We start from the raw sequence: 24,412 nt of genomic DNA on the forward strand, positions 1-24,412 counted from the left end.
AAACAGGTAGACACACACACAGTCAGAGCAGTAATAGTCTATTTATCAGACATGCCCTTACACAAAAGTCAACGACAGGTGAACACACTGATCGATTCTTTGCACAACTTTGTCCTCTGTAGAGAATGACATAATCTCTTTGCAGCCACCTGATTACCATGCACTGCACACACACACTTACTGAAACTTCACTCCCCTTCCTCTAGTGCCGCCTGCACCAGGGGCAAATGTCAATACTGCCCACTAAGCAAGCATTTAACTGTCTGTCTTCTCTCACGCATGGACACACCCACTGCAGTCATTCTGCACATACGATGCAGCACAGAAGGGGGGCGGGCGATGCCTTGCTCCAGGGCATATCAGTGATTTGCATTTAGGGAGCGAGGGTATAGCAGCATCATACCACATCCAAAAAGAGTCTGGGTTTAGGTAGAAAAGTAATGCTGGATGGAGAATAACAAACAGAAAACTATCAGAGTGATGAAAGGGAAGTGTTACCTGTCAGGTCCATGGTGACTGGTCCAGGAGCTTCTTCACACAACAGGGTCAGTCTGGTCACTCGGACGTTTGGCCCCGAGAGGTCTGGTGAGGAAGAACTGTCTGGTTATTACAGCATTCACAAATTCATTTATGTCTGCTTGTTTCTTCGGCCATTTGTTTAAAGGAATAGTTTGATATTTTGGCAAATTTGCCTTTTTTTTTACAGAGAGTTAGATGAGCCAGAAGCTTAGAATAAAAACTATCTTAGAATATTATTATCTTAGATTATTATATTAAGCTTATTATCTTAGAATAAAGACTATAGACGCTGGAGGAAATTGTTTGCCAAACAAATTACAGTATATGTTGTATTATTTTAACAAGAATCTGCAGCCACGCTAGTGGCTGTGTGAGGCACAGCAGTGCTTTAGCTAAAAACAACACATCAGTGTGTTAGCTTGCCAACATTTGCTAATTAGCACAACTGCTGATGATGGTGTTACTTATTTTGCAGAGATTTTATTCTAAATCACAGTATCAGACAAGCTAATGATGGTGCTAATAGTGAAAAGACAGGATCATTAAAGTTACAATTCATTAATTCAATGTGTGAACCAAATCACATAGCAATCCATGAATAACTGAATAACTATGAATACCGTGTACAAAAGTTCATCTCAGTGTGTCTAATAGTTGGTGTGATACCACAGTGGATCAACTGGCTAAACTAAAAGAGCCACGCCGCTATAGAATGGCTAAATATATCAAATTATACTAATGCTGAAATAACATGAAAGAAGTTGCAGTTTTATGCTGTACAAGTTAAAACGCCACAGTCTATAAGTTCTTCAGTGAGAAGAAGGTCACTGTCTAGGACTAGTACTGTGGGCTGATGTCAGGATTCAGGACAAACTCAAAGATAAATGGCCTCTGTTTGACAGTACAACCCTCTCCTCTCTGCCTTTTCTGCTGTATTGGATGTTACAAAGCTATAGATGATGTGGCGTTGAGTTACAGCAGTGGGGGAGTCAGAGCTGTTCTACCGGTATCAGCTATCATGGCCTGGCTGCCGCATTAAAGATGCAAGCAGCTCTGTTCCCATGTGTGTGTTTGGTCAAACTCTGATCACAGCGATCTATGCACCAAGTCATTACATGGATTGAATGGTGTTATTTAAACAGTAAAACTGTGTAAATCACCAGGTCTTCTATCACCTCGGGTACACAATAACCACACACACCTGATGTCACCAGTCCCGTCCCTAGCAGGGTCTGCTTGTACTTAACCAGGCTCTCATCATCTTTGTCCATTTCCTGAATCTCCTGCAAAGACTTCTGGGCTGGAGGGTTGTAATTGAGGTTCCTTTCATCCTCTTCCTCCTCAATAGGCAAATCCTTTTTGTCAGCTATCAGACCTTCCAGAGAGAAGGGAGAAGACCATTAAAAATCCACTTTGTTGCAGTGTTGCAGGTCTTCTAGACCTGTGGGTTTTTTCTTTTGACATACCATCTCACTTCCATTTGTCTACAAACAACTGTGCAGTTCAGTATGAATGAAGAACAGCATTTCAAATAATAAATAAGTGAATAAGAAATATTAAGTGGTCTAAATTCAACACAACTCTGTGGACTTAAATAAAAAAAACTGTCTCAGAACTTTGCCTCTATTGTAATTACTTCCAGACTACATGGTTATTTACAGGAAACTTTCAAGAAATTATTTGGAAGTAGTGGACCTGTGGAATAAAATGTTACCAGCTATTTTTTAAATGCATGCCATAATTTCAGTTTTTTGCCCTGGTTCCCTGATTGGGAATCGTCGTTCTACTCTCCATGTACAGTAAGTAGTCTAACACAGTGAGGGAAATGTGGGCAGTCAGACAAATAGATGGCTTGTTGGGCATGTAGGCTGAGAGGAAGCTGTTATAAGTTAAAGCAATGGTGACACTAATGTCTGTTACAGCTGTATACTGTGATGTTGGTGTTATGTTATTTCCATTACTTTGTTCCAGACAGTCAAAGTCATCTAAGTGACTTTTTTTCCCCCTCTGTGACAAAGTACTATCTGATTGGTGTCTGTCTATAACATTATAAAGAAAACAAAAAGCAAAATACGATAATAAAAGCTGGCTCCCTGACAGGCAAAGTGCAAAGAAGAAAAAAGCAAACAACATTTGCAGCAGAGCTCATCCCCAGTCAATATTTCTGTTCCATCTCAGTGGTTGAAAACTCAGCCAGCACAGATTGCTTACTGTCTGGGATCAGATGTAGAACTCTACGAAGGCCAGCTCCAGCCACTCGGGGTTTGGTTTCATCAGGGATTTTGATTCAATATTGAATTTTACAGACATTTGATAATGTGTTCTACAAGCTGAAACTTCATTTTAGCATCTCGTCACCTGCACCTCTGCAGAATGAGTAATCACAGAATAACTGGAAGCTTTGAAATGACGTGATCAGCAACAGCTTTATGCAAAATGGTTGACAAAACAACAAAACTGTCAGCATGTTGAGAGAACAGCTGAACTTGTATCACAGTAAAGTTGAGACATTTTACCAAAGAGAAAAAATAAGTTTCTACCATGAATGAATTCTTAAAATTGGAACTGAAGGGTTTTAACTCTCACACAATGCATGCTGGGAAATCTGCTAGTTCACACTGTGAAATGGTAAATATTTGTAAAATTATGATATTGTAACTATATTTTAAGAGCATTTTTACGTGAAAAAGGAGATTTTCTTACTGGGAACAAATTCATAGCTAGAGGATTTTCCTGTTATTTTAACTTTGGTGTGAATTTTTACAGTACATTTTTGTAATATTATTAATATTTCCATGTATGTTGAAATACCGGGGCGGAAAACTTTGTAAAATAAACAGGAAAATTAGGTTAAACTATATTGTAACTCAGACCACAACGGAGGCAGGCATCATGTTAACTTTGATTATTCTCTCAATAATAACATCAAGAACTAGAGCTTCAAGTCTTGGTGCAAAAATTTATAGACACACACACACACATACACTCACTCAAAGCTCAGTTCCTGTAAAAAACGTTACATGGTTGAAATGCACAACACATACCCCAGAGCCCAATTATCTGGAGAACAGGACACTCACAAACTGCCGTGGACGTCTATTTACCGTGCGTAACAGCCTTGTGTAATAGCCTCTGGTTCTGTTTTTGCTGCTCATAATGAGATGGCTCAGTGTACCTCAGCTCAGAGCTGTGTGTACAGGTAATTGGATGACACATACACACACGCACACACACGGACACATCCATGAAGTGCATAAAAATGCACACAACGTCAGAGTGTTATAGATTCTGTAAACATTAGTGGAAATCAAATGTGTTAACAGCTACATAATGACCCAATTCAAGTGTCAGCACACAGACACACACAGGTACTCGTGCACGCTTCTGTACAACACCACACCCAGTCAGGGCCAAACACGACTGTCTGCGCCCATCACCATGGCAACCCTTTCAACTCCCCTTGCAGTGACATCACCTTTGCTGTGTTTCTGTCTTATATGACTGAATGCACACAGTGGAGCACTTATTTTTTACTTGCAGCCAAAAACATCCTTTGTCTGCCAGTTTTAATATGTCCTGCACACCCACAAACACACATACACATGCACATTTCCGTGAATCTAAATGTACAGGATTGTTTTTCTTTTTCTACATAGATCATATTTATTGTACAGTCTTTTTACTCTGGTATGAAAAGAACTTAAAATCTGAACATTTATTGTGAGAAGTGTGAGATCAAATCCTCTGGGGGGGCTCACTGAAAATGCACTGGTACCCAACAAAGTATCTAAAGTATACATTTTTGGAAACACCACAAAAATCTAATAATGTCTCCCCCTCTCTCCTACACAGACAAACATTAAACTCCATACTATTTCACATATGTATGCTGCATGACTTCATAAATTATTCACCTCGCTGTATTTACATGTCAGCCTCTGTTGTCCGCCCCCACATGAGCATGTGCGCGCACACTGCAGCATAAATGCTTTAGTGAGCTGCCTCTGACACCTGAGCTCCTCCGTGATCCGCAGACTGCTGAGCTGTCACAGAAACTGCCTCAATTAACATTTATTCTAAAAGGCATGATTTGGTAGACATAGAGACGCTATGTGGTACAACTGAGTGTTTTCATTTGGATGTAGTGGTGAGCCTAGCAAAATGTCTTAACTGGGTGCACCTGGTTAAATTAGTTTGAACATCTGCAGCAGTGATTTAAAAACTAATTATTCTGCTACTGCTGAACAGATGGAGTGAAAAATAACAGTCTTTTAATGAACAGCAGCCGGGAGAAAATATCTAAACTTGATGAGACTTTCATTCATATTTGTTACTGTGGAAGACTTTCAGCTGTTTTCATTGCTGGGTTAAGTGTGAAAAAGCAGCTGAGTCAAACACGCAGGTCTAAAACCCCCATATTGTGAGAATCTGCTGTTAGAAACAGGCCAACACTGCAGCAAGCCGCCAGCAGTGTCTGTGCATGTGTGTCTGTTCTTGTACATGCGTGGACGTGCGTGTGGTGATCCAACAGTTTCAGCCACCATCTGTGATGTGATATTAACTGGTGGATTCTCTTCGATGCCCATAGAACTGTTACCCCAGGAGCTTCTCAGACCAGCGGCTGCATCATTACACACGCGTGTTCTGTGAAATAGGTGCTATGAGCGTAAAACAGCGCTCTCTGTTGTTGCAGGAGAAACTTAAAACCAGGGATGGTAGTAAATTTAATTTATTTATGTGAGACTGACCTCCTGTAAAATATGACAGCATACGTGGTTACAATGACGAAATGTTTATGTCATAGTTTGGCGACATCTAGCGACTGCAATGAATTATGACACGAGGAAAAGAGTAACTATGGCACAAAGACCATGTGTGGAGGATTTTGGTCGCAGGAGACTCGAGTTCAATTCTAGTGTGTAGCTTGTGTTTCTCAAGGTTTTGTTCCTAAACGTGACCAAGTAGTTTTTATGCCTGATTTTTTGGTATAAACCCTAACCTAGTAGTATTTGCGCCTAATTATAATCAAGTGTTTTGTGTGGCAAAACGTAATAAAATAGTCACGGTTTCATAATCGTATCATCATATTTATGATAGTTTCCAAGACGACGGAGTTCCACTAGCTCGCTGCTAGCTAGCTTGCTAAATAGCCCGCTAGCTAGCCATCATGCTTACGGCCGTTTCCATGACAACAAAAGTCTGTAAAGCTTGGCAGCGCGATATATGTTATTGTTAATTTTGGCGAGATTATTGCAATTCCCCCTGCGACTGTAGGAGCACTATTTAATAATAAGCCCCCGTGGATCGTATGAGAGATAAGGGACAAAGCCATGTGGGTCATATAAGCTGCACTGAGTTGGTTAGACACCCTGCACCTCTCCAAAACAGGAGCAACACCCTCATACTGTCATAGCTTTTTAGTTGTTTCATGTCTCTTTGTACTCATTTTGAATCTATTTATTGAGAATTTTGAGCATTTAAACATATTTTCTGGCTGTTTATTGCATCTCTGTGTAGTCATTATGTGTCATTTAGTGGTCGTTTTTGCATCATTTTGTGGATATTTTTTGGGCCCATTCAGTAATCCATCCACGCACCTAGCATTTATTATTTATGGGAATTTGTAGGCCCCTCTGTGTGCCTTCTGCATGCCAAAACCTAACAGTACAAATAATTTGGGGTTCATTTATTTTAATTGCCTTTAATGATTTATCTTATATTTACTGCAGAGTGACTGTTTTGAACTGTATCAGAATTTTCACCTACTAAGTTTGAACCCTGTCACAAATCGAACTACATTTGCCAAAAAAAAAAAAAAAAAAAAAAAATTCCCTTGATTCACAGTATGGATGTACAGTATGTACAAGACACGACACAGACTTGGTGTTTATCTGTTGATAGTTGCAGCTAAATCAACATGTTAAGTGGAAAATCACCACAGCAATCTGTTTGGCAACAGAGAGGTGGCTTCAGGGGAAGAAGGATGTGAAGAGGAGTGTTCACATGAGATCTCAAAAACACCGTGTACGCTCACATAGACGCAAGGCATAAACACAGACACTGAACATAAATCTGTTCTAGCTGGATAGTCTTTGGATAATCCACAGATGTTGCTGTCACTAGTTTGGCAGAAAGTCATTCCACTGAAAATCAGTTTCTGGAAAAAAGATGTTGTGTTTTTAAATGTCTTCTTTCAGTGTTGTAGAAGTAGAAATTGCCTTAACCTCAAATATCTCAAATCTCAGTATCTCAGCTATCCCACACCCAGGGCAGAGTGAGGACTTGCTCAGAGTCAATTGCTGACGTGTAAAAATACAAGAAACATTTAAGTCCATCCTGAGCTGTGCTTTGGTGTGTGGCAAGCCCTGTCTTCATTTCTGATTCTTGTGTACTTTCTTGCTGAAAGTTGGATGTAAAGACTGCCATACTCATGTCTGTACAGTAAATGTGAAGCTATAGCTATAGCCAGCAGCAGGTTAGCTTAGCTTCACACAAAGACTGGAAACTGGGGGAAACAGTTGCATGACTCTGTCCAGATGGGTCAAAATTAATCTACCAGCAACTTCATACTAAAAAGAAAGGCTATATCTCTTTAATTAATACAAAACACAGTGTATAAATGCAAATTGGACTTTTTACAGGGACATGTGAAGCAGTAACTTCATGCACTTTCTACTGATTGCAGCTGTGCAGAGCCTTGTGAATTGATGGTTTTACACTGGTTTAAACAAGCAAGATATAACTTGTTTATACCCTTTTCTTTGTGCTGAGCTAAGGCCCCTGGATGTGATTTTATATTTAACTGAGAACAGTTTTGATTTCCATATGTAACTGTGCAAGAAAGCCAGTAAATGTATGTCAAAGTATTCCTTTAAGAACATAAATTGTTTAAGTTTCTACAATTTTTGTGTCCATCTGCACAATGGAGGCTCTTACAATATTGTATCATAAACTTAAAAGGAAAAATGGTCCATCATTGAAACTTCAGATGATCATAGTTAAACTGCATGCCGTCCTTTTCCCTGAACAGCTTGTTTTTATTACTTCCTGTCTGGCTTCTCTTTGCTTAACCCAGATAAGTGTTCACTGTGTGAGGAAAATGTGTGTGTACCCTATGTTGCTTTGCTGTTTGTTATAGTCCTCTGGGCCTGCTGTCACTGCTCCATTCTAATAGCATAACGAGACCTCTGGGACACTGAAACACACACATACATAGCAGAAGATGTGCGGGGATCTTTCAGGCCAGCCAGTAAAAGCCTTTAAAATGTGGGAAAAGGCAGTAGAAGAAGAATGACAGCGGACCATGTGAGCAGGGTTTGCTTTCATCTCCAAGGCTGCTGTCAGCGTGTGGCCTTTTGTGCCACAAAGCAACCAGAATCAATCTGTCACCTGTAAGATTTCATGCAGAGCTGCAGAAAACCCATCAACACCAGAGACATGCATAACACTTCATCACGTTAACCAGTAAATCATCAAAATCTCATTTCCCATGTTTCCTCCTTGATGAAAGACTGAGATGACAAACAAGTGATACTGGCTACTGTGACCAGCGATATCGCCGTGGTCAGGACCGACACTGCAGCTCGTGGTTATATTCAGCAGATTGAGACCCGAGACACACCGTTCATCGCTTTGGTTATTACTGTGATTACACTTCAGCTGAGATGAAGGGTGCGAACATAAAGAGCAAGCACAGCCTTAATCACAAACAATTTTTGTGCACTTAAATGTGTCTCTCTCATGTACTAGAGTCCTTATTAATTAAAAACCCACAAACCCACAAGTGGCTGCTGCAGATCTTTGTGAGGACACTTACTGACATAATGCATTACCCAGCCCATCACCTTAACCATCACAACTAAATGCCATACCTCAACCAAAACCTGATTCTAACCTTAACTTTGAAACCAAGTCTTAACTCTAAAAACAGCCGGGGACGCCAGGAAGTGAGGACCAGCCAAAATGTCCTCACTGCTGTGCTCAAACTGGTCCTCACAATGTATAAGTACAAACAAACACTGGGTGATACTGAATGTCCTCAGCTGGAAGTAGGGAGGGAGTGTCCATCCTGTTTGGCCTTAGAAAATGAAAGAATGACCTCCAGAGTTAAAAGGACTGTGAAAATATAGAGACTGTAGGAAAGAGGAGGAAAGAAAAGAGATTACAATTAGCCTATTTCAATGCCTGCTGTTCGCTGCCTGCTGACTGACAGATGAAGCCACATGGACCTCACCCACTCTCTCCCTACCACACACACTCACATACTTGGTCAAATATGAACCACTCTCCTTTCTTTCCTGGTAACAGCTGCTGGCAGATCATTTCTTTCCTTTGTTTAACGCCCTTCCTCTCTTCTCTTTCTCATCTTCCACCTACTCTCTTCTTCGTTCTCCTCTAACCACTTCCATTCATCCTCTTCTCATCTTTCTTCTCATATCTTCCAGTTCACCACATCACTGCTTTTCGTTTTCTTCTTTTCCTCTTCAGCCTCCCACATCTTTCAAACCTCTTTACCTCTGCCAGTCCATTACCATTTCCCTCGTCATTTCGTCACTTTGCTCACTAACCTTGCCATTTATCTTCCACTCAGTCACCTCCCACGTTCCTATCAAAATCTCCTCCTCCTCCTCCTCGTTTTAGAAAGCCCGGCCAAATGTAACTGACAGGACTGGCTATGTCATCAACTAAAAAAAACCCACTTCACAGAAATCGCAACTTTTGATTAAATTCCTCTTGTGTAGTTGTTATTTGCTTTAAACAAAGAAATAAATAATGCATTTTGCTTCAGTACTATTGTTTCAAAAGTGGATTTGCGTTTATGCACCGTCCCAGACACACACTGCAGTTTCAAACATCAATCATGCAGTTTAACAGTGCACAGAAACACCTGCCTGAAGTCCTACATTTAGGACTCAAGATGAGCCTTTATTGCTTTCAACCCAGATGGAAACTGAGTCTCTAGTTTAAGAAGTGAATTGTTGAACAGCAGAAACAGCCTGAAAGCGCCGACATAAAGGGCTATGTTTAATAACTGGAGCACAGAGAATGATTACAATTACTGTTTCAAATGAATAGTTAATGGAATAAATCATCCATTGCCTCCTTGGATCTTAGACCATTTCACTTCCACTCCCAAGACCTCTCTCAAAGAGAATCTTCTTTTCTTCCTCTTCTTCTCTTGTAATTGTCAATGTGTTTTTACCACCTCTTTTCTCTCTGTGCACTTCTGTCTTCTTTCAAATTACTTCACTCACTTTTTATTTTTGCTTTTTGCATCGACCTCCCTGCTTCGTTCCCTGTTTTGTCTTTATCTCACAAAACACACCCTCTTACACACACACACACACACACACACACACATCTGTGTGAGGGGAAACCCCAGGGCTGCTCCACCATCTGTAGCTGCTCAGTAATACTGCAGTGTAGTGAACACACACACACACACACACACACACACACACCAAGCTGCTCTGCTTTGCATAGATGTAGCAAAAATAAAAGCAAAAAAAAAACAGTTTTAAGTAAAAGCAGATGTTGGTGACATCACTTGACTCCTGCATCATGGTGTCATTGCACACACACCTGCTTCCCGCTGCCAACATTTCTCACAAACACACACCTTTTTTGCATGTGCACGTGTGAATGTATATGCGAGCAGAAACATACACATACACTGGACACAGTGTAGAATCTGATCACTAGCTATTGATCTGCCACCTTTGGCTTGTCTTGGCAGCGCTTCATGTTAGACATAAAAATGTCCACACCCGCCAGGAGAGAGACACATGACACACACACACACACACACACACACACACACGCCTTTAAAACAGACACATGCCTATGAACCTTTTTTCATTTCTGCCTTATAAAGCTACAAATCAAACACAATAACGTAGGAGTTTCATGCACTGTGTAATAACTTGGATCACTTGAGTTTTACTAATTGACTGAAGCATGCACACTCCTCCAGCGTCTCACCTCTGTAGCACATAGTTAACCACAGCAGCTCCAGCACCTGCCCCCCAAACTCGCACACGTCCAAGCCCAGCATGGTGCGCCTGCGGGGTTGCAACAGCTGGCCAAAGAAGAACCAGAGAACCAGGGGACCTCCACAGGTAGATGCAAAGTAGCAGATCAGATAGAAAAGAGTCCACAAAAGTCTTGGGATTGGAAGGGAAAGGGTATCAGGCGAGCATCTTCACCCTGAAGGAAATAAATAAAAAGTAGTTGGAGGTCTCGGGGGGTGGGGGGAGGAGGAGGACTGCTGCGAGAGAGAGAGAGAGAAGGAAAGGCAGGGAGAGTATCCTTGGGTGTGGGTGTGGACGAGATGGGGATGTGTGTGAGTCTGAGAGAGAGAGAGGATGGAGAGAGGGAGGGAAGGTAAGGGAGGAAAAGCAGATACGAGGAGCGGCCAGCTTTTACACTTCTTCTTCTTCTGTTTTGTAAAGTAGAGCTCAGAGATAAAAGAAGAGGAAATGCTAAGATGCTAACTGTCAGCTGTTTGTGCTGCTTGCAGCGGGGGCTCTGGAAGCTAACGGAGGCAGCCAGATGCCGGTTTAGCCAGGAGAGCTGCGTGTGCGCGTATGTAATACTCAGACGCTGGCTAGTGATTCGCAGACAAGCCGTGAACCCACCTCCCCCCTGCATCCCTTACTCCCCTCCTCCTCATGTCATCATCCCAGAGACTGCAATGAGCTCATCCTTTACCCCCTCCCTCCCTCCCTCCCTCCCTCTTTCTTGCCTCCCCTGCTCTGTCTCCACACCTCACTCTTTCTCTCCCTCCAACTCTTTCATGCTTGTTTCCTTCTTCATTTTTCATCACTTTCATGAACTCTCACGTAGCGTCCACTCGGTTCCTCCCTCTCATTATCACTGTGTCATGCCATCTCTCTCTCATGCTCTTACCCCCCCCCCCCCCCCCCTTCCTCTTCTTCTTTTAATGGCCACACCCTGTCAGCAGTATGCTTCAGTCATGACTCTCACTCTCATTTTTTCTCTCCTCTTCTTTAATTCCTCTGCAGCAATGAGAGGCTGTAGTAATGTACAACATAAGGGAACACACAACTTGTTAATCTGTCATTCTGACGATGTCCAACTGTCGTTCAGCACGCTATGGGAGACTACTTCTCTCTTTCCTGTCTTGGCTCCAGCTAACCTTTGCATGATGTTATTTTGCACCCACATATTTACTTTAATTACAAAAACATGCAGAATTCAGAAGTGCTGATCAGACACTGTAAATTTCTGTACAATTCCTTGAACTCATTAACATTAACATTAAGTAAAATCAGTAACATGCCCTTTCATGTCGTAAAAATGTAAGCAAATTAATGAATAGTGGCACAAAATATCAGCTTGCCTCCAAGAATATAGAGACACTGGTTTTGTTTTAGAACGTTGCCTATTGTTTTCTTCTATTTTACAAAGGGACATGACAACATACAATTTAGGGCAATTAACTTCTGGGTTTTCCATCCATCCATCCATCATCTATACCACTTATCCTGTAGAGTGCTGCAGGGCCAACACTGGGCAAAAGGCAGAATACACACAGAAAGGCCCCTGGTGTGGATTTGAACCCAGAACCTTCTTGCTGTAAGGCGGCAGTGCTAACTGCTGTATCACTGTGCTGCCCACTTCTGGTGTATGTATGGGTACAGGTTCTTGAAAAACTAACATCCCAACAAGGATACATAACCTCCAGAGTCATCCAGAACAAACTAATATGGAGGACTCTCAGCTACAAAATGATGAGGAACTTTGAAACGAAAGAGATTGAAGAGATCATTTTTTAAAAACAAATACAAGCAGGTTTTACAAAGGTTTATCTTTCAAAAGTCAGTTGGTTCTCTGAATATTTGAGGCAGGATCCAGCCATTAAAAAAGTCCCTCAAAATGGCAAAAATCTTAATGCACCTTGTACAAATCCAAATTTTAAAATGGTTCAAAATAGAAAAACTGATTTAATATCTGATATAATATTGTGTTGGCTGACCAGTCACCACCGTCAGCCGTTGGTCTCGCTCCTCTTCCTACTGTCTGTCATGAAGCAAGCAGGGCTATAAACCCATTACTCTACATTCATATTGCTTCATGGAAATATAAATCAGCCTCCGCAGTTGTCCCTGGCGGGGTGAGTGGCATCTATAAAATGTGTGCTCGAACAAGGCGGCCACGGTTTGTGTCATAAAGCGTGTAAACAGCTCCCCAGGGATTAGCCATGCACAGCCACACTTCCTCAAAATGGAGAAACCTAATAAATGCTCAGCAGGGAATAGAAACTTGCTGATGACAACAGTTCAACCCACAACTGAGCCAGTCCATCACATGTAATACAAATAAATAAATATACACTGAAGCATAATTTGCTCTCTTGCTGATAGTACAATATGAAGATTGATAACCACGCTCCTGTTTTGTGTTTAAATATGAAGCCAGAGCAGCAGCTGCAGCTTCAAAATTGGAAACAAGGATGAAACAGCATCTTTAAAGCTCACTGATGTTACAGCTCACTTGTTTAAGATTGAGCTCAGACTTTGCATGAAAAAAAAAATACTGCCTTTCTTGTTTATTTGAATGAGGGAAGTGCAGAGCAGAGACTGGACCACAGGGTTGTCCAGCAAAATGACACGTCATCATGCAGGAAAAGCTTTATGCTAAGCTAAGCTAGCTGTGACTTCATATTCACTGTCCAAACATGAGAGTGGTGTCAATGTTTTCATCTAACTCTCAACAAGAAAGCAAATAACTATTATTGTCAAAATGTTTACCAAAGAATAAATTAATCAGTGTTGTTAGTTTAGAATTCAATCGTTATCTTGCCTTATTTTTAAGATGTGACAATTTCGTCAGAAATTATGAATGATAAAAATAGAAAGCATGTTCAATGCAATGAGCCTTTTTGTCTAAGTCTTGAAAGCTACATTACATCTCACCTGGTAAAATAAGGTTGTGCCAGATTTATCGTGGAAGTGAAACCTGTAGGACACCGCCTAGGAAAGCAAATAGTCCAGTTATCTCTCTTGCTGTTTATAAAATCACAGTCAAAAGCAATTTAAAAGAAGAACTATCATTTCAGCAAGGCAGACGGGTCCTGCTGATGACTGAGAAAAAACAATTATCATACACTACCACACCTCAAATTAAATTCAGGGACTGATATCACATAGATTTGCAAGTGTAATCTGCATTGATTTGGCAAGTTATTCCATTAAGATGCTGGTACATGAGCGGTGGTAATTGCTCTCTCTCTCTCTCACCCACACACATATACAGTATAAATACACTTGGGGGGTGTGTATAAGCAGTGTCTAAATGGTTTTCTGACTGTAAAGTGGGTGAGGAGCATTTATCTGTGCTTAGTGTGCAAAGAATAACCCTGACTCATTTGGATCCCATTCATCTATAACTGCCTGCATTAGTCAGACTGAGAGTGACTGAATAACCCAGATGCAAATTCTCTGAGGGAAGGAATAATAACTCAATGTGGTCACCAGGCAACTATAAAGGTGTTTGACTTGTTATGACTGAAGGCAATGAAGTAATCAGGAGTGGTAATCAAGTTTGTCAGGTGATGAAAGAATGACCAAGAGGCTTTTGAGGGGATGAGTGAATACCACGTGAAAGTATTTGGGTAGTATTAGCAGTAATAGGACACAAAACCAAAAACCACAGATGCTACAATATGTTCTAAAAACTGTAACACACACGGTAGTGTACATGTACTATGAATGCAGCATTGTTGTTTTTGTACATGCTACATGTTTAGAAATCATTTTAGCATGATAACATGCTAACTAACCAGGTGAACATGAGAAACATACTTTTTCAGCATTAGCATGTTTGGGTTGTCATTGTGAGCATGTTATTAGCATTTAGCTTAAGGCTAAATGCTGTGTGTGTGGTTTTTTTAGTGTCACAAATGCACACACATAGTGTGGCCTGGATTATATTTGTAAATTTGCAGTATATGTTTAAAGTACTTATTATTTTGGATTAATTTGTGAACCCTTTAGTTTATAGTGTCATAAAACGCTCACCACCATGGATGGATTAGTGAACGGGCCTATCGGGCAGGGGTTGGGGGTCTCTACACCAGAGAACTGTGAAGTGAATTAATTACAAAACAACTATAAAGAGATATAAAACTACTAAAAAGAGACACAAGTGACTTTTACATGTCTGTGCCCAGGAGCCCATTTCCTCATGATCTGTCCATGTGTATAACAACATCCAAAAGTTTAAGTTGGGGTCCTCAAATGTAATGTTCACTTTTATTCACTGTATCACTTTTTACATCTAATCCCATTTTCTACAGCTTAGTCCCGAACGGGGCCACGGGGCACGTTTTACATATGAAATAATATTTTTTACCATCCGAGCAGCCCCTTCGCTGCTTTGTCAGTGTGCAATTTTACATACACTAATTTCATGCAGATATTGTTTTATATAAAATTACGATGATTCTATAAATGTCTAAATGCACACATAAGAGATGACTGACCATACATTTACTTTTCTTCTCCTGTAGAGGACTTTGCAATACCAAACAACTGCTTCAGCTGTTTAAAAAATGTAAATAAAATAAAGGTGCAACATCATTCATTAGAGAATTACATTATCTACATCAGTCGTGCGGATATTTCAGATCATTGACACATCCCCTCATCTGTAACATCAGTACAACCTCCTACCTATTATTTAATATTTATTTCCTCTGTGAGCCACTAGTGCTTGTATGATTACATTTCCCCTGACTGCTATCTGCTACTCGCCCAGTATCCCACTGACGCCACTGGGAAGTGAATTTTCAGGCTAAACGTGTTTAATTCAGAGACACTGTGCAGTAACTGTTAGATCACAGGTCTGATCAGTTTTCTCAGGTGTGTTTTTCCACTTCAAGTTCCAATTCCTACACTTTTTTTGCTCACTGAATGAATGGTGAGCTATATGAAAGTCAATGTCGCTTTACAATTGATACTGTGAAGAATAAAAAGAAGATTTTGTAAAAAATCTTGTGGTCAAATACCTGTTACACAAACAATGTAACAAGAGATAAATCTGAACTTTATTAATTCACAAAAGGTTTATCTACTGGATAGAGTATCATTATTATAACTAGATCTGTACAACAAAAAGACAATCAGTGCAAAAATAATGAAGAACTAACTGAAGAAATGTCAGAATTACACAGAACTAAACAAAACAAAAAAGAATAATTATAAATCAGACTACTTGTGTTTTGTGTGGGTCCCTGACAACAAAAAAACTGACTGGTTTAAACATTAAAAATGTGGTAAGCAAAGGTTTACATCCATGTCACGCCTCCTGTGGGACACTGGTGGCTGTCTGGCACCAAAAGACACCACTTCTGGGGGTGATTAATAAAACCATGTTCATTCCAATGAGTACTAATCCATTTTACTGTCACTAGTACAAATATACATCTGCTCCATAAAGCCAACAGAAAGACAAAAGGAAGCATCTCTGTGAATCTGTCCACCTCACCCTGCATCTTGTAGGCAGACAATCAAATAATGAGGAAGCCTTAAAGTCTCCTCTCCTTCCTTCAAAACGTATGAAAAGGTTCTGAATAAGAGAGGGTGTGAAACCCAAACTGTGCTTGACCATGTATGAGCCCAATCTGTACACTTTAAAATGTATTTTACATTAGCAATAAATAACATCATTCTTTCAGTGCAAAGCTACACAAAAATTGGAAAACACTACCAAAGGAAACCTTAAATAGTCAGTGAAGCAGTTTAAATTAGACCGATTCTTCAACACTCGAAATTAGGTTTTCAAAGTAAACCAGCTTAACTGTCTTGTTTAGTTTAGTGGCAAGATATATAAAACATCCGTTTGATTTAAAAATGTGATCTATAAGTTATTAATAATGTATCAGAGCATTATCACCACATAACAGTCTGGATGTTTTTGTGAACAGAACAAGAGGATTCAGGTCACACCAATTCTTCTCACCTGGATTTCTTCTGCTCTAGCTTGTAAAGTGGCTGTGAACGTGTATGAACAGGAAAAAACTGCACATAGTCAAAATGATAACAAACAAGAAACAAACAAGAGTGTCCTTTCAAAATAAATAATTTCACACATGATTAACAGAACTAATTTGTGCATATTTCTTCCAATTTTCACACCAAGAGTATTTAAGACATTGAAATGCGACTCTGTTAACAACCCAGGCCTATAGATGGCGTCACCTTGCGTTCTCATGGTGATGATTTTGGCATCAAAGAATAAAAGTGACCTCCTGGCTCTTGATGGTGTCCTTTTGGTGGTCATAGTTCATGGGTTTGTGCGCGAGTGTATGTATACTATGAGCGAGTCAGCTGAAGTTCCTCCAGTCCATGTTTGCCCACGTGATATCTGGCCAAGTCTTTCCTGGTCACCAGTCCAACCACCTGCAGAGGGTCACAAATCACAGCACTCAGCAACATGACCTTCAACATAAAGATGAGGTGCTCCTGTAAAGTCCACAAAGACACAGTAAATAAAACAAACACATAACAGGACGGACACAGAAAACACATGCTCTCACCCTGTTCTCATCGTCCACTACCACCAAGTGTCTGAGTCCCAGTGCTCTGAACAGCTTAAACACTCGAGGAAGAGACGTTTCCTGCAAACAGCCTTTTTAAGGTCACGTTGTTCACTTATACAACACTTTATCTAAAACAGGCCTGAAAAGCTTTTCAAAGAGGGAAAAACTAAAACAAAAGACAAGAAAATGAACGTAAAAACCAAGCTAGATATAATGACTCCCACAGTAAAGCCCCTTTTCCATCGCTGGTAATCCCCCCCAAAGCGTTACACTGCCGTGATGGCATCAGTGGAGGACATCGAAGGTATGCTGTTCTTGATTCTCAGTAAGTGGCTGTTTGTCACAGCAAAGACATTTTGTTTCTGAAGCGGCTGAAGGAAGCAAGACAAAAGACAGCTGAAACAAACAGGAGAGTGGTACTTTGGAGTTCAGACAACGAGCCGACTGGTTGATCAGAGGTGACGCAAGCAGATTAAGTTACATGATTTTTCTGACCAGTCGCCAGCCTGCAATGTTTACACGTCACCGTTTGGTCCCGCCTCTGCTCGCTTGGAACCCTGAGTGAGGTGTTACCAAAAATAGTACCAGGTACCATCCCCAACATTTGACTGATGGAAATACAAAGGAGGATAGTCAAGTGGAGTCAATACCAGGCGGTGGAAAAGGGGCCTAAGAGGAGTTTAAAACAAACAAACAACAAAAAACAGAGCCGTCTAGACGTCTGAGCCTTGAGCCTTTGCACCAAGAAAAAAAAAAAACTGAGGAAGCCTTGTGAATATTTAAACATTTTGTAACCAGTTTCAAGTTCTAATCTATTAAACCTGGGGAGAAGCTGCGCTACTGATTTGAGTTACTACCTGTGGCACAGTGTAAGGTGTTGGATTCATGAACTCGGTGAGGTCCATCATACACTCCCTCTCGTCCTGGGAGACATGGATGCTCTGGATTGGGGGAAAACGGGGGTAGGCGTCCCTGAAGTCCTTCAGCTGGAGCTTCCTCTGGGTCAGCCGGAACCGAGCCAACTCCATAAACACCTGCAGGAACAAACAGTGAGTGTTACCATTCAGGATATCACAGTGATAAGTCATCTAACAACACTGCCGACATCTTGATGCTGTTACCTTGTGCTTGAGAAGCACGATGAGCTGCGAGCGGAGGATGAGGCCGCAGAGCTTCGCTGGCTGAACAGGAGAGAAGAACAATTCCTGTTTGCACTGAAGATCAACCTTTAACTACAACTCATTTCTGGTAAAGATTTATCAGACTAGGATGTTCAAGTTATTGTGATTATATTCTGCAAATTACTGTTCTGTTGTCTATCTGCTTTGCTGTACTTTAAAACTGTCATTTCCTACAGAAGGGAAATTTCTGCTGTTGAACAGTGGAAGTTGGCAGTATCAGAAGTCACAGCATCCTCAGACATGTGCCTGCATGTATTCTAATCTATGTTCTGCTGCTATAGATGCAGGAATCTGTTGATTTGTCACATCGTTTATCTCATTTATATATCATTTAACTGTCATTTCTTGGTTTAAAAAATGTATTTTTAGAGAAACATCAAAACAACAGTTACCATTGATGATTTAAATGTATATCTCTGACTTTCTGTAAAATTTTCTGTTATCACACTGTTATCTATTACATCTGCCCCAGAAACTCATCAAATTGACTCCACGTTGTTATGGAAAAACAAAAATCACTGTTTACTGGGTTTAACCTTTAAGAGGCAAATATTTTAACCCCTGGTGGATCCAAACTGGCAAATATGATCATTTTCATGATTCAAGCCAGTTCACTGCTCTGCCTAGCAAACAAACTATAACCCAAACAACCATACAGTACCTCATCATTACTGGTAACCTGCACGACGACGGGAAAGCCATTGTGATTGGTAGATATGCTGCTAAGGATGTCGACGATGGTCCCCACCTTCTCAATCCTGTTCAAACAGATGACTGGAGAACTCATCACCTCTCTGGGTGGGAACAACAAAAGCAAGCAGACGTGACAAGAAGGGAAATGGTAAGAACAAAATGGCACAATAAGAAAACCATGCAGCCTTAGATGTTTTAAATATGAGTTAAAAGTAATCCAATCAGTGTCTCTCAGTTATCCACCAACAAATCAGACAGGGAGCTGACCTGGCAGTGAGCCAGTGGGAGGTGGCAGGAGCCTCCGAGTGCAGGAAGGGAACACTCTGCAGCTTGATGTGGATATCATACAGACCCTGAAGCAGAAAGAGAAGAAACAGCTTAGAGACAGTCCAGACTGTTTGAACTGTAGAGAGACTGCTCTGCAGTTTGCACTTATGTAGTAGGAGCGTAGTGCAACTGTTTTCAGTTTTGAATAGTCTGTTGATTATTTTTCCAATAAAAAAAGAGCAACAGAATGACATTCACAAATTCTCAGAGGCAACAGTGATGTCTTCATTTTTCTTGTTCGGTCCAAAACCATAAAATGTTCAAGTTATGGTCATAAATGACAGAGAATAGTAGAAAAGTACTTGTGTTTCTGTTTTCCACTGTTTTTCTGGAGGCATTTGACAACCAGCTACAACTCTAAGCAGCTCCCCTGTTTCCTTTGAGCGCTATATTGTGGGGCAAGAGCCAAAGTCATGTCAGATTTTATTAATATAGCCCATTATCACAAATCACAAACTGGCCATCAACAGTACACTGATGTTTTTGAGTGTGTTCATCACTTTCCTAATATGACTGCATTACAAAACATGACATTCAGTGTGTTAGTATAGGGTTACGACACAACCGCTATGTCACCGAGTGTGTCTCCATACTGTCCTCCAGCAAACAGCGTACATGTTCTGTACATGACAACAGATTGTGGGCTCCTTCCTGTCCTGAATTCAGACAACAGGACAGAGAGGAAAGTAGGAGCCGAATGCGTCCGTATCTTCACTCACTTCTATAAAGTAGTCGCCGACTATCTTGGCAGTCATGAGGACGAGCATGATGGGAAGACCGTATGTGACGTTTCCCGTAGCCTCCACCATGATAACAGTCAAACTGAGAGTCATCCTCACAATGCCACCTGTGGAGAACAGAGCAATAAAACACTTTTATATTCATTGTATGACTTAGATGAGTGAATATTCAGACTCGAGAATTGTGGCCAGATGATAATAATAAGAGGGAAGGCGGTAAAGATTAATGGGTTACAGCTATCAGGGGGCCGCATACAGCAGACATACAGACCGCACACAAGTACCTCAATATCCCACAGTCAACATGGGAACAAGAAAGACAGCAACATCAAAGGATAAGACAGGTCCTAAAAAGCCAGCTCAATGGGAGGAACAAGATCCAAGCCATCAACACATAGAATGTCTGAGATAGCAACAGAGAGGGGCTGAAGACCAACCAAAGGAGGGCCATGGCATGATAAGGCCCTGCATAGGATGTACCACCGACAGATAACTGAGGTGGATGGCATCAGGAAATCCTACCAGTGGCTGGAAAAGGATGGCCTATCAGACAGCAGTGAGGCACTGACCATAGCAGCACAAGAACAGGCACTAAGTACCAAATCAAAAGATGCAGGGGTCTACCACACCAGACAGGACCCCAGGTGACACAACCCCAGACCATGTCGGACCCTGGCTTTTGGATTTATTGCTGGTAACAGTCTGGATGGTTCTTTTTGTCTTTGGTCCAGAGCACACGGTGTCCATCCCTTCCAACAAGACCTGAAATACTGATTCGTCTGACCACAGTGCACGTTTCCACTGTGCGATGGTCCAACCCAGATGCCTCCGAGCTCAGAGCAGTCGACTTCTGGACACTGTTGACATAGAGCTTCCTTTGGGCACAGTACAGTTTTAAGCAGCATTTACGGATGTAACTACATATTGTACTGCCCGACACAGGTGTGCCAAAGTCATCCTGAGCACATGTGGTTATATCAAGTAGTGACGATTCTTCATGCAGCGCCGTCTGAGGGATCTGAGAGCTCGGTCATCCAGTTTAGGCTTGTGCCCTCACAAAAATACTGTCCCTTTTTCTTTCCTGTGATGCATTACAAAGGAACACTGGTGACAGAGTTACTCACCTAACTGAGCTGCAGCTCCAATCAAGGCATATTTACCAGGGTCAGCCCAGGTCTAACAAAACACATATGGAAAAGTCAAACAGCAGGTCATAGCATCTGGAATATTCAGTCCTCATTTCCCTCTCACCTATGAACAATACTGTAGTTTTCAAGAAATCATCATCCTTCACTGATAATGCCACCCAAAAATGAAATACGTGTGCTGTTGGGACTTTGGGCCAACCAAATTTCATTAAGAGAAAGAAAAACATCTTTGGTCATTTTTATTACTTGTGTTTCTGTTTTCCACTGTTTTTCTGGAGGCATTTGACAACCAGCTACAACTCTAAGCAGCTCCCCTGTTTCCTTTGAGCGCTATATTGTGGGGCAAGAGCCAAAGTCATGTCAGATTTTATTAATATAGCCCAATATCACAAATCACAAACTGGCCATCAACAGTACACTGATGTTTTTGAGTGTGTTCATCACTTTCCTAATATGACTGCATTACAAAACATGACATTCAGTGTGTTAGTATAGGGTTACGACACAACCGCTATGTCACCGAGTGTGTCTCCATACTGTCCTCCAGCAAACAGCGTACATGTTCTGTACATGACAACAGATTGTGGGCTCCTTCCTGTCCTGAATTCAGACAACAGGACAGAGAGGAAAGTAGGAGCCGAATGCGTCCGTATCTTCACTCACTTCTATAAAGTAGTCGCCGACTATCTTGGCAGTCATGAGGACGAGCATGATGGGAAGACCGTATGTGATGTTTCCCGTAGCCTCCACCATGATAACAGTCAAACTGAGAGTCATCCTCACAATGCCACCTGTGGAGAACAGAGCAATAAAACACTTTTATATTCATTGTATGACTTAGATGAGTGAATATTCAGACTCGAGAATTGTGGCCAGATGATAATAATAAGAGGGAAGGCGGTAAAGATTAATGGGTTACAGCTATCAGGGGGCCGCATACAGCAGACATACAGACCGCACACAAGTACCTCAATATCCCACAGTCAACATGGGAACAAGAAAGACAGCAACATCAAAGGATAAGACAGGTCCTAAAAAGCCAGCTCAATGGGAGGAACAAGATCCAAGCCATCAACACATAGAATGTCTGAGACAGCAACAGAGAGGGGCTGAAGACCAACCAAAGGAAGGGCCATGGCATGATAAGGCCCTGCATAGGATGTACCACCGACAGATAACTGAGGTGGATGGCATCAGGAAATCCTACCAGTGGCTGGAAAAGGATGGCCTATCAGACAGCAGTGAGGCACTGACCATAGCAGCACAAGAACAGGCACTAAGTACCAAATCAAAAGATGCAGGGGTCTACCACACCAGACAGGACCCCAGGTGACACAACCCCAGACCATGTCGGACCCTGGCTTTTGGATTTGTTGCTGGTAACAGTCTGGATGGTTCTTTTTGTCTTTGGTCCAGAGCACACGGTGTCCATCCCTTCCAACAAGACCTGAAATACTGATTCGTCTGACCACAGTGCACGTTTCCACTGTGCGATGGTCCAACCCAGATGCCTCCGAGCTCAGAGCAGTCGACTTCTGGACACTGTTGACATAGAGCTTCCTTTGGGCACAGTACAGTTTTAAGCAGCATTTACGGATGTAACTACATATTGTACTGCCCGACACAGGTGTGCCAAAGTCATCCTGAGCACATGTGGTTATATCAAGTAGTGACGATTCTTCATGCAGCGCCGTCTGAGGGATCTGAGAGCTCGGTCATCCAGTTTAGGCTTGTGCCCTCACAAAAATACTGTCCCTTTTTCTTTCCTGTGATGCATTACAAAGGAACACTGGTGACAGAGTTACTCACCTAACTGAGCTGCAGCTCCAATCAAGGCATATTTACCAGGGTCAGCCCAGGTCTAACAAAACACATATGGAAAAGTCAAACAGCAGGTCATAGCATCTGGAATATTCAGTCCTCATTTCCCTCTCACCTGAATTGTTTTTAAATCAACCAAGCTCTCAGGCAGTATCTCATATAATATCACTTTGTTATATAACACTGCTCAGTTTCTAACCATTGTACCATATTCAGTCTTTCTGTTTCCATACCTGTATTAAAAACTAGAGATTTTTTACGTGCTAATGCGTGTAAATGTTGAGGTTAATGCAGTGAGGTGTTAGTTTGAGCTGAACACTGCTCTAAAAAAAAAAAAGTAAGAAAAACATGAGCAGCTCATCACAACATGTGACAGATGTTACGAGGCAATTCAGTAAAGTTCTAACTTTTAAAATTGAGATGTAGTTAAAGGTTTAACAGTCTGTCATAATAACTGATAAATCATCACCATGTTAATAAGCCGGTAAAATCACCCAATGCCAAAGCCAGTTTGCAGGAATGTTTTAGAGCATAAAACAAGAAGAATGCACAGCTGCTTCAGAACAATGGATGGTTGAAATATATTGAATTATATCAATTTTTTCCTTTACTAAAACCAAAAAAGAAAATCAGTGCACAGCTACATTTGGGGGGTGGAAAACGAAACAGCTGGTACCAAAAGCAAGTTGAGTAGAGTCGAATCAGTACCAGCGATGGAAAAGGGGCTTTAGTGATATTCACTGGCATAATGTATTCCCTAGCCCAAAACCTAAACCATCACAACTAAATGCTTAACTACAACCCTTACTCAAACCCTAACCTAAACCTATGTCTAATCTTAACACTAAAACCAAGTTTTGAACCTCAAACAGCCCTTTGAAAGTGAAAGAGAAAGTGAGGACCAGCCAAAATGTCCTCACTCCCACTGGCCATACAAATACACACACACATACACACTAACCGAATCAGAGGAGGTGGAAGAGGCCAACAGGATCCCAAACAGTCTGCCCCAGGCAGCTCCTATGAGCAGAGATGGGATGAAGACTCCGGCAGACACCGCCAGGCCGTAGGTCCAACATGCCAAGAAGAAGTAGGTCAGAGTGAACAAGCCCAGCGTCAGAGGGTTGTAGGTTCCTTTAAAAGTATTACAAACTTTAATAATTACAATCACTCCCATATAGACCAATATACAAGGTGAAAGAAGAAAAAAATGGCCACTTGTTTGTAAATATAATTGATTATATAAGCAGGCTTCCTCTGTTTTAGCACAGCCTCACCTGGCTGGTTGTGGAAGAGACTGCGGACACTCCTCTCAGGAGTGTTGAAGAAGGCTTTTGCCATGGAGTTATACTCTCCATCTGCACAGAACAACTGAGATAAGGAATGAAGAGAAAATGGTAAGAGCGACACAAGGGAAAG

The 24,412-nt window shown here is 41.4% G+C and overlaps 2 protein-coding genes across 2 annotated transcripts in view; both read right to left on the reverse strand.

Moving 5' to 3' along the window:
• arhgdig (Rho GDP dissociation inhibitor (GDI) gamma) overlaps window positions 1-11,151 on the reverse strand; it is a 21,035-nt gene extending 9,884 nt beyond the window's left edge. The window contains exons 1-3 of the mRNA XM_020597914.1: window positions 10,501-11,151; window positions 1,721-1,894; window positions 499-582 (exon numbers count right to left, since the gene is read on the reverse strand). Of these exons, the coding sequence (XP_020453570.1) occupies window positions 499-582; window positions 1,721-1,894; window positions 10,501-10,573 (331 nt within the window). The 5' untranslated portion in view covers window positions 10,574-11,151. The remainder of the gene's footprint in view (window positions 1-498; window positions 583-1,720; window positions 1,895-10,500) is intronic.
• Window positions 11,152-15,920: 4,769 nt separating this feature from the next.
• Window positions 15,921-24,412, reverse strand: part of clcn7 (chloride channel 7) — a 20,596-nt gene continuing 12,104 nt past the window's right edge. Inside the window, exons 13-22 of the mRNA XM_020597809.1 lie at window positions 24,271-24,364; window positions 23,955-24,127; window positions 22,982-23,033; window positions 20,004-20,131; window positions 19,225-19,310; window positions 18,926-19,058; window positions 18,205-18,264; window positions 17,941-18,117; window positions 17,081-17,161; window positions 15,921-16,943 (exon numbers count right to left, since the gene is read on the reverse strand). Of these exons, the coding sequence (XP_020453465.1) occupies window positions 16,857-16,943; window positions 17,081-17,161; window positions 17,941-18,117; window positions 18,205-18,264; window positions 18,926-19,058; window positions 19,225-19,310; window positions 20,004-20,131; window positions 22,982-23,033; window positions 23,955-24,127; window positions 24,271-24,364 (1,071 nt within the window). The 3' untranslated portion in view covers window positions 15,921-16,856. The remainder of the gene's footprint in view (window positions 16,944-17,080; window positions 17,162-17,940; window positions 18,118-18,204; window positions 18,265-18,925; window positions 19,059-19,224; window positions 19,311-20,003; window positions 20,132-22,981; window positions 23,034-23,954; window positions 24,128-24,270; window positions 24,365-24,412) is intronic.

This window comes from Monopterus albus, unplaced genomic scaffold, assembly GCF_001952655.1.
Source record: "Monopterus albus unplaced genomic scaffold, M_albus_1.0 scaffold35.1, whole genome shotgun sequence".
Taxonomy (NCBI): Eukaryota; Metazoa; Chordata; class Actinopteri; order Synbranchiformes; family Synbranchidae; genus Monopterus; species Monopterus albus.